Below are 10,517 nucleotides of genomic sequence, written 5' to 3'. Positions count from 1 at the left end.
ATATCAATCTCATTTTGACTAAAGTTCTCATCTAGATGATCTAGATTATGTTGATTTAGCAAGGAGCTGAGGTCATAGGCTATACTAGTGAACTCACTGACTCCCAATCTTTGTTTGAAAGCTGACCGCAACAATTGTGCCTTCGGCTCATGTTCTGAGATGCTGGTACCATCTGGCTTAACAAGGCTTACTATAGGACTAGAACTCTAGAAGCTCATGATTCATTGTCTAATCAGTATTTATTATTATATACTATTTGTTGATGCATGCTTCCTGCACCCTCTCATTTTATTCCTTGGTTGCACAAGCTAAGTACTACTCTTTGTTTCTATCTATACTTCAAGTATTTATGACATTTCTTCCAAACAAAACACCTAAACTTGCAAGTTGCAACTATTGCTTGCTTGCTAATTGTCTCTGTAGTAGAAATAGATATAACTAGATGTTCAAATTTGTAGTGCGAGATTTTTTTTTTCAGCAGGGGTATAGATAGGCTAGATGCCAAGTACATTTAAGAATAAGAAAAATGAGCATTATTTCATAATTAGGAGCTCTCATTTTTTTAGATAATTAATGGGAGATGCAGTTATATAGGTTTGATTTATCGAACTATAGGGTTTAATAAGGATTTATGATTTAAAATTACTTGACCATGGTAGTATGTCATTTGAATTACTAATGTTATCGGATTAAGTGGCAAATAATCGATACTAATTTCTTATACCGAATGTTAGTTCAAGTTTGATAACCCGGCCTATTGTATATATTTCTTGATTTTGCATAGCTCTCTCTATGTTTATATATAATTTTGCAGGACCGATATATTACCTTAGAAAAATCAAACTTTAGCATGTAAATATTGCATATCAAGTTTAAGGCTCGGTTTGGTGGAGCTCCGGTCAACTCTTTATACTAGAAAGTGCTACACCCCCTCATTTTAGCTCTAGCTTCGCCGCTGACCATGCGGCGTGCGTGCCGGTGATATAAACTGATAATATCCCTACATGCTTGGCCTCGTAACGTAAACACCACGAGGTGAAGATAGGTTTTGGACGAAATATCTGTCAGGCCGCACTATGATACAAATGGGACTTTTTCTTTCTTTGCGATAACCACCGTACCATCATCTTTTTCTCACGAGCTCCCACAACATGGTCCTGAGGTCTTCCCTGAATATATTTATTTAGAAAATGCCACAAAACTAGATGCTCCATGTCATATATTTTGGTATTTTATTTATTTATTTGAACTTGTAGGTGTTAGTAATATATTTTCTGGAAAAGTAGTTAATTAAAATTAGAAAAACGTGACTCACAAGGAAGTTGAAGTGACCTATAATTTAACTCCTTCGCAACCATTATTTTTCTCTCTCCTGAAATCAAAATTCTAACTCCTCTGCAAAAAAGAAAACTAAACCAAATTCCTAACTCAGCTCGTCTTTGCCTGTTTGGCACCTGTAATTTTCACACCAACTATTACACTGAAAATTGCACTAGTGCCTACTGGCTTAAGCTCGAGCACACGTATTATTCATAAAACATGCCAGGGTCCTTTCTGCAAAAGAAGAAGAAAATGCTCCGACTCCGATCATTATTTTATTTATTCACTGGTAAAGCGCAGGTGCAGTGGAGGTGGAGAGCACACGCCCCTCCAAAATTTATGGGACGCGAGCACACCAGCAAGCCCCACACGAAAAGGTGAGGAGCGCACGCAAAACCCACTCCACGGTGGGAGATCGCCGAATCCTTATCTGCTCGCCGCGCCATGGCCGCCGCCGCCGCCGCCGCGGTCGCCCACCTCTCCGTCCACGGCCGCCTCCGCCGCTCTCCGGAGCATCGTCCGTCCACCACCACCACCTCCACCTCCTCCTCACCCGCCCACCGGCCGTCCCTCCTGCGGTGCCGCGCGTTCAAGCAGGAAACCGACGGCGGCGACCCGTCCGAGCACGACGCGCGGAAGCGCAGGAAGGGCCCGCTCTACAAGCTCAAGGCGGCGATCCAGGGCCTCGCAGGCTCCCGCTCCGCCGCCGCGGAGGTCTACGGGGGAGAGCACCAGTACCAGCGCGCCGTCGAGAAGGCGGAGGAGATCTTCTTCTCGGTGAGCACCGCACCGGCCTCCGTTCTGTTTGCTGCTCTCTATATCTCACCTGAATGATTGAAGGAATACGAGACGGTTCGCTGAATCATCGGCTAGCTGAATGCCGTGGCCAGGTTCGCTTCCCTGTGCCTGGCCCGCCTGCGAGCGCGTCACACTCACAGTCAGAATTACTCCCAATCAGAGGTTAAACGTGGGCTCTCATCTGCTCCACATCCTAATATCTACTTGATCATACAGCGTGGCCCCTTTGTGGAGTTAGCGTTTTTTCCTCACAAACCATGTTGGAACCAAGTTTCTACACCGAAATTCCATATCCTTCCTTCCTGCCCCTGTTTGTGCCAAAACTTTGCTTTTGTAAATTGCAGTGATATGTTGTGCAACTCAGCAACTGCATGGTGAACTAGTTTGAATAGCCTAACCATGCTGGAGTACTGGTACTAGGAACGCAAATAAAATGCCCAGTGCCTGCTAATTACAGTCAAAGTGCCTTGGATATACAAAATTGTGGCAGCGTGAACAAACAAGGGTTTGCTGGGTGTTGCTACTGCTAGAGTTTCTGCATTGTACCTGTTCGATTGTGAGCCTGTCAAATTGTCCGGAAACCGGACATGATTCAGGCTTGCAATGGACCATATCAAGTTGTATATCAACAGCTCGGATCACATTTTGTTACTCCATTTCTCCTGTGCAGCAGGGTTTCTTATGTGCTTGCTGATTTCTATCACCTTTTTGCAGGTTGCTACTCAGCTAGGCAGATATGCTATCACTATGATGAGCAGTGGTGTTGTACTTGGGGTTGGATTTCAGCTGTCAGGTTTGTCATACACTTGTATTGCACTGCCTCTGTTTCTGCCTCTCTTTTCATTTCACATTGGTCTTTCCTGAAATTCCATTTAACTAGTCTGACTAATTTTTCCCCTTCTAGGTGGAGACAGCCAAATGAACGAACTGATTTGGTATAGCTGGCTTGGTGGGGTGATTATCGGTACAATGATAGGTGCAAACAGTGTCCTGGAGGAACACTGCAAAGCTGGACCTCGCAATGTCGTCATAACTGGGAGGTAGTTTATTTTCATCCTTTGCTCTGTATGCCTTCAGAATATTTTTCCAGGAAGTAGTATGCACTTTTTCATTTATCTTTTGACTTGTCCTATAAGAAAATATTGCACAGCATATTCTTGATACTCGATAGCAAATAAATTCACTCTAAGAAACAGAAACTGTCGAAGCTAATGGATTTTCTCTAGTTGTGTAAGAAGGAAATAAAGTTTGGCTGTGCTTTCCAAGTTTTTGCAGTTTCACTGGTTGCGGCCATTGGATAGGTGGTTTCATATTGTTGTTTCCTATTTGGCGATTAGCATCGACAACAGTTTTTTATTTAAATTTTCCAGCACAAGAGGGTTAGGAAAAGCACTTGCTCGTGAGTTTCTTCTTTCTGGAGACCATGTTGTAATTACTTCACGAAGGTGATATTCATGAGCATAAGCTCAAACTTTAGTTTAGTTCTACAAATTTTCATACTTTTTCCTTATGGAGTTCTATGCTTTGTGTTAGTTTTAAATATTTTCTTTTTGTGAAGGCAGTCCTGAATCAGTCCTTCAGACTATAAAAGAACTTGAAGAGAACATACAGGAAGGGTTATCAGTAGCCAAAAAGAAAGAGAGGAAAATTTTATCCCATGCCAAGGTTGTTGGTACAGCTTGTGATGTCTGTAAACCTGAAGATGTGAAGAAATTAGTGAATTTTTCTATTAATGAGCTTGGCTCAGTTGACATTTGGGTAGGTAATTTGTTACTGTTTTCTAGCTTAAATCTGTATCTTATTTGGATTTTGGTCTACCTTTTGTTTTCACTAAACTGAATAGCTAGTCAAAGTTGGATTATACTGATTATGGACTACGGAGTTTATAACATTTACATCAGTTGTGAAATGTACTTTTATATATGACAACATTAAGATAAATTTTGTGGTGCCCACTTTTATGTTTTCCTGTATGGTAATGGTCCTATGGCTACATCAAACAACGATATTATTTACTGCTTCTTCTTCAACCTTGTTCACAGATAAATAATGCTGGCACAAATAAAGGTTTTAGGCCACTGGTAACCTTTTCAGACGATGACATCACCCAGGTTTGTTATTGTTATATTCTGCTGTGCCTAATACGTTTTTTTATGCGTGTATTGAACAGATGACCTGGCTTAACCATGCTATCTTATTTCCATCTTTTTCATGTTGTTACAGATCGTCTCAACAAACCTAGTTGGCTCTCTACTGTGCACCAGAGAAGCCATGAATGTCATGCAATACCAAGAGAAAGGAGGCCATATATTTAACATGGATGGAGCCGGTTCTGGAGGATCAAGCACACCACTGACAGCTGTGTAAGCATCTTAGCTTTCTAATACTCTGTTGCTTCTTTATAGTTTATACTGTATAAATGTTGTGTTGCTTTTTTTTTTCTTGTTGGCTAAAACTTGAGTGTGCTGTATTGGAATTCCTTATGTTATGAAGCTAAATCCGATGCTGAACTCAAATTTGTAGCTATGGTTCAACTAAATGTGGACTAAGGCAGTTCCAAGGATCACTTCTGAAGGAAAGCAGAAGATCAAAAGTTGGAGTGCACACTGCCTCACCTGGTATGGTCCTCACAGACCTTCTTTTAAGGTAAACTCTCCATACTTACTAATCAGTTGTCATGAGATGACTTGTAAAGCTCGCTGTGAACTTTCTATACATTGACTGTCTGATATATACTTATATTACATTTGACATGGCACAAATGTTCATGATGTGTAAACTGCAGGGTATCGTGTAACAATTGCAGGACACAGTTTGACTTGTGTGCTTCCTTGCATACATATGCATGACACATCAAACACCAAACCGTGTAGATGTTTCTGAGATTACCTCGGCACAGATCACATAGTCTGGTGCTGTAGAATATACTATTCCATAATTTATGTGAACTAATTGTTTTTCTCTATATGAAATTAATTGGTGAGATTTGTTCGAGTTATGAGTCTGATACGCATAAATAAGCAAATAACTATGATAACAGAAAGATCAAACGTGGCTTTATTAGTTCTTGTCTAGTTATGCTATATGTGTAAAATGTGAGTTACTTCTTTGAGTTCTTTCTCACAATATTCATCTATGATCTGATCGACCCTCTTACTGTTGTATGTGGAATCATAATTCTTCTTCTTTACTGATTACCTGTTTCTTTGCAGTGGTTCATCCATCAGAAATAAACAAATGTTCAATTTAATATGTGAGCTTCCAGAAACAGTAGCCAGAACATTGGTTCCAAGGATGAGAGTTGTAAAAGGAAGTGGAAAGGCAATCAACTACTTAACACCACCAAGGATCTTGCTTGCTTTGGTTACTGCATGGGTTCGACGGGGCCGATGGTTTGATGACGAGGTACACAGATCTTATTTTATACTTACTACTAACTTACATATAAGAGTTCAACAAATCAATGGTGTCAATTGTCCTAGATTTAGCTTTTAAATATAAAAAATTAGCAGAAGATGTGATTGGATGATTTTTTGTACTAGTCCACCCTCTATACATATTTGGAATATTGCAGCTCAGAAGTCAGAACATTGAGTCCTTATGCTTCATAGACTTACATTCCAAAAGATAGAACGTCGAGTTCTACAACTGTGCTAAATGTCTGAAGAACAGTTGGCATTTCTTTATATTGGGTTTGGTTCTTTGGCTTCAATCGTTTCTGGTTGTCATTTTCTTCATGTGTTATTGGTTTGTTTTTGTCATTACATTTTGATGAATGCAGCGTTATTTCTCGGCTGCACGAACTCTAGATTCTGTATCCAGCCTGTTACTCCTCATGAACAAAACCCACCTCTTGAGCACTCCAGCGTATTCTAAAATAGAAAAAAAGAACTTTTTAACAGCTATCAAATTGTGTGTGGCTCTAGGATTGGACCAATTAGGTGGACCAGTATCATGGCACTTTAGGGTTCAGCATGGGTGATAATGATGTGCTGTCAGGCTTGTTTGCCTCGCATGTGTATATTCACTATTCAGTGCGAACTGAAGTATGTAAAAGATGTTGAATAGCATTGTAGTTCATTTCTCAAATCTGAACTAGTTTTAGTTGTGTTATAGCCACACGTCATCCAAGGAAAACATTAGCTGCCTGTACCCTCTTAACTATACAGGGATTATGTTGAGTCTCCTGCCATAGCATACTTGATATGCGATGTGAGGTGTGCATTGGCGATAATGAGAGATTTGGTCAAGCACTAAAGTTTATCTTTTCGCTGCATAGTGCCTTTTGTTATGCTCTGAGTTATATGATCAATCATTTATCCATTACAGGGGAGAGCAGTGTATGCAGCTGAGGCTGATAGAATTCGCAACTGGGCTGAAAGTCGAGCACGCTTCTCTTTCACCGATGCCATGGAGATGTACACGGAAAACACATGGGTTTCGGTATTCTCACTCTCCGTGGTCTGCGCGTTCATTATTCTTTCCAGCTCAGGTGGACCTCTTCCAGGCACATGATTTCCAGAGTTGCCAAGTTAGTAGATGGTCATATACTCAATTTTTTCCCCACCAAAGGCAGTCTACTATCGGAAGGCATATGGCACAACACTTATGAAGGGGGAAGAAGAGAACCCCCACAAATGTAGATAGGTGCAAGGGAGATTAGCAGCTGCTTCCTCGCACCATTTAAGGTTTGACTAACCATGTGCTCAGAGAAGGGTAAATAGAATTTGTTGCGTGGGCATTCCACTGCAGTAAGCTAGATTATGATAGTATGATCTGTGACTTTGTTAAGAACATGTATGCAAAGTTAACTGAGCAGGATCAGAGTCGACATTGCCTCGTGTACATGCATGTAGTAATGATAATCACTGGAACTTCTGGTCTCGCTTGTACCCTTCAAAACTCTAAATAGCGGTACATTATATGTGAATCGGAGAAGCGAGGTAGGATGAACCATGTTATGGTTCGTCTATATTGGTTTTGCATCATAAGAAACCAGGGGTGCTTTGTGGTAACGTCATGGGTCAGAGGTTTGAGAATTGAGATGTGTATGTCCATTTCATCTTTTAGATTGCCAGGGGAGAAGGGAGCTACAGAAAAAGCTTGCAAAGACTTGATTGCCACGGGAGCTAAACGCAAAAGCTTGCGACGACCTGGATCTTTGCATGCTCTCTGGTTTCTGAATTGCTATGGATTCTGAGTTGATGAACAGAATTCCAGTTTGTAACTGCAGCTGCTGAGAGGGAGGGACGCTATAGTGGGGAGTAATATGACACTATTTTTAGGAAGTTTGCAGAAAATATCTGATAAAGTGTAGTAGTACGGGGGAAAGGTGTACTTGTCGATTCTTTCCCCTAAAAGAGAAACCAAGTATAGATAAGGGTAGGCACTTGTCGATTCTTTCCCCTTTTCCTTTCTGAGCATGAGCATGAGCATGAGCACTAGCACTCAAGCTCTTCCAACCGATGGTGGTTGGAAGTTTCGTTGAACCTTCCTACCTGCCTGAATGTTCCAAGCTCTCCAGGGCCTGTTTGATATAGAGCCCAGGGGGTGGCCTGCGCTCTCCAGCTGCAACCGTGGTTGTTTGATTTCGTTGGCCCATTTACCAGCCTGGCCCTCCAGCTGCAAAACGCACTCTCTCTCCTGCACTCGGGGAAACGCTCCTAGGGTTCGTTTCTCCCGAGCCAGGCTCTCTCCATCCTCGCGCGGGCGATTTCGGTGCGGCGGCGGTAGCTCACGCGGGCTCGTGCGGGAACCATGAAAGTTCCTCCCCCCGCTCCTCCTCGGTGAAATCTGCTATCTATATAAGCCACCCTCCTCCCCTGCTGCCTTCTTCTCCTTGCCCTAGCTCCATCGTCCCCATCTCTCCCCATTGCGTTCGCGTTGAGTGACCGGCGGTGTTGCTGTGGTGGTGGTGCGGCGCAGCGGTCTTCGTCTCCGTTTAGCCGGTTGGGATCCACTTGGCCGCGGCGCTGCTGCGCTTCCTGTCGGGCTCCGTGGACGCGGTCGTCTTCCTCCTTTGTCTTCTCCGTCTTGTGGTACCAGATCTGCTACTTCTTCACTAGCGTCTCTTCTTCTTCTCCGTATTGCACTTCTTCCGGTCAGCGTCGACTCCCCCGAGGTGAAATCCACCCCTAATCCCCTTTGCTTTGACTCTAGGGTTTGGTCTTGCCCTTTTTGCTTTCGATTTCTGCCTGTGGAATGATAGTTTGGGTCCATGATGCTGGTCTAGTTGCTATGAATGGTGATTTGGAGCACCTACACATGTATTCTCTATTTTTGGTACTTTGGTATGGTCGATGATGAATCTGTCCACTGCATTGGAGGCATTTTTGTTTATGCAGCCGTGCTATTTATGTTTGTAGTTGCTTTAAGTGTTTGCTGAATTGTTAGTTCTTTGATATGGTCGATGATGAATCTGTCCAATGTGCTGGAGGCATTTTTCTTATGCAGCCGTGCTATTTTATGTTGCTGTGCATGCTTATACTTTCATGTTGAGGCCAGCCAGGGTCTACTAGAACTGAGTTGTACATTTGATTGTTGAATGCATATAGATAAAAACAACTGAACAACGTGAAATGATGGCCAGGTAAGCAGCTGCCATAGTTGTGGTGATGCTATCTTTTTTGGTCACTTGACCTAGAAGAATTAGGGCCCAACTTAAGCCTGTACCTTATGGTCCTAGGTCTTTAGGCCAGCAGCATAGGCTAGAAACCCTCCAAATAATATTTAACAGCACTGATGCTGAGTGTCTGGCTATGTTGCGTATGACCAGAGTTCTCTCTCTTTTTGCTCTATGCAACCTTTTTAGAGGTAGAGGCCTTGTTCTAGAAACCAGTGGGTGTTCTGTTGAGGAGCAGGTTACAATGTTCCTCCATGTGGTTGGTCACAACCAGAGGTTTAGGGTAGTTCACCAGTCATTTAGGAGGTCCATTGAGACAGTTAGTAGAGTCTTCCACCAAGTTCTTTATGCTGTTGGTGAGCTTAGGAATGAAATGATCAAGCCTCCTACCACTGGCACACATCCAAAAATCATGGGTAGCTAGAGATGGTACCCCTATATGCAAGTACTTGTTAATCATGTTTATCTGCCTTAGGTTTAACCAATTGTACATGTATGCACTTATCCACTATCCTAAATATTTTTAGGACTGTGTTGGTGCCATTGATGACACACATGTGTTGGCAAGGGTGCCTAGACACATACAACATGCTTTTAGGGGTAGAAAACACAACCCCCCATAAAATGTGATGGCTGCTGTGGACTTTGATCTCAAGTTCACTTATGTCCTAGCTGGCTGGGAGGGCTCTACCCATGATGCGCTCATTCTTGCTGATGCAATTGACAGGAATGATGGGTTCACAGTTCCTGAAGGTAACTGAATTCATTAGTCCATACATTGTTGTCCTTTAACTTGCCACACACCTTCACTGTAGTATATGTTTTGGTCCACTTGTACGGAGGTTTTACCTGGTAGATGCTGGCTATGCTTGCCGCACTAGTTTCCTCTCTTCCTATAGGGGGTGAGGTACCACTTGTCTAAATATGGGAGCCGTAATTATCCTAGTAATGCCAGGGAACTGTTCAACCTAAGGCATTCATCCCTTAGGGTGACAGTGGAGAGAGCTTTTGGTGCACTCAAGAACAGATTTTGTATCCTAGACAACGAACCATTCCACACATGCAAGACACAAGTCAAGCTTGTACTGGCCTGTTGCATTCTCCATAATTGGATCATTGGGTTTGGCATTGATGAAGTAGTCCCAGAAGAGGAGGGCTTCCTAGGCAGCCAGCCTAAGGCTGATGAAACCTAGCCTGTGAAAGACATGTTGTTCTAGGACTCCACTAGCATGTCTAATAGGAGGGATGGTAGTTGCAATGCCATGTGGGTTGGTAGGGGTACTGCTAGGATTTGATTCATGCTTTCCATTCATGTATGATTTTAGTTTGTAGACCCTGGATATGTAACTCATGTGGTGTACTGATCATATGTAATAACTAATGGACATGACTGAGACCAACATGCTATTATTTTTATGATGATTCTGTTATCATGGACATGACTGAGACCAACCTATTGTACATCTTTTATCTGTTGTTCATCTTCTATGTCTTGTACATCCTGTACCTATTTTTCATCTTCTATCTATTATTGATACTTGGCTTCATGTCATGGATGGTGACCTTATTAGGATGGTTGGGTTTGTGGTAACTGCTGACATGGCTGCTGTGGCTGGTGCTGGGCCAGTTGGTCTTGTTGCTGCACCTGAGATTGTGGATGTTGGGGCTGATGCACCTGAGGCAGTCCCTGCCTAGGGGGTGCTGGTGGTGCTAGCCCCCCCATGAGGTGGAATAACAACACCTCAGGGTTTGTCCTTAGGAGGATGCCCCAGATAAT

At 42.7% G+C, this 10,517-nt stretch overlaps 1 protein-coding gene across 4 annotated transcripts; it reads left to right on the top strand.

Annotated features, from left to right (window-relative positions):
- Positions 1 to 1,626: 1,626 nt before the first annotated feature.
- On the top strand, positions 1,627 to 6,963 carry LOC136461501 (probable chlorophyll(ide) b reductase NYC1, chloroplastic). 4 transcript variants are annotated; one of them, XM_066460766.1, is made up of 10 exons: positions 1,628 to 2,097; positions 2,833 to 2,926; positions 3,023 to 3,158; positions 3,489 to 3,563; positions 3,681 to 3,876; positions 4,161 to 4,229; positions 4,342 to 4,481; positions 4,642 to 4,764; positions 5,331 to 5,523; positions 6,448 to 6,963. In XM_066460766.1, exons 1-10 carry the CDS (start codon positions 1,765 to 1,767, stop codon positions 6,631 to 6,633), a joined length of 1,545 nt encoding a protein of 514 aa, XP_066316863.1. In that variant the 5' UTR covers positions 1,628 to 1,764; the 3' UTR covers positions 6,634 to 6,963. The 4 variants fall into 4 exon arrangements, with proteins under 4 accessions (XP_066316865.1, XP_066316863.1, XP_066316866.1 ...); XM_066460767.1 differs by having other exon boundaries at positions 1,629 to 2,097; positions 2,833 to 2,911; XM_066460768.1 differs by lacking the exon at positions 3,489 to 3,563 and having other exon boundaries at positions 1,627 to 2,097.
- Positions 6,964 to 10,517: the final 3,554 nt, after the last annotated feature.

The sequence above is a fragment of the Miscanthus floridulus genome, chromosome 6, assembly GCF_019320115.1.
Source record: "Miscanthus floridulus cultivar M001 chromosome 6, ASM1932011v1, whole genome shotgun sequence".
Lineage (NCBI taxonomy): Eukaryota > Viridiplantae > Streptophyta > Magnoliopsida > Poales > Poaceae > Miscanthus > Miscanthus floridulus.
This window is presented reverse-complemented; position numbering and strand designations above follow the sequence as displayed.

What these genes read in the sequence shown, in the direction of transcription:
- LOC136461501 (XM_066460766.1), top strand. Translation starts at nt 1,765, where the DNA reads ATGGCCGCCGCCGCCGCCGCCGCGGTCGCCCACCTCTCCGTCCACGGC. An exon ending in AATGTCGTCATAACTGGGAG is followed by an intron (nt 3,159 to 3,488) that starts GTAGTTTATTTT and finishes TAAATTTTCCAG; the next exon opens with CACAAGAGGGTTAGGAAAAG. An exon ending in GCCGATGGTTTGATGACGAG is followed by an intron (nt 5,524 to 6,447) that starts GTACACAGATCT and finishes TATCCATTACAG; the next exon opens with GGGAGAGCAGTGTATGCAGC.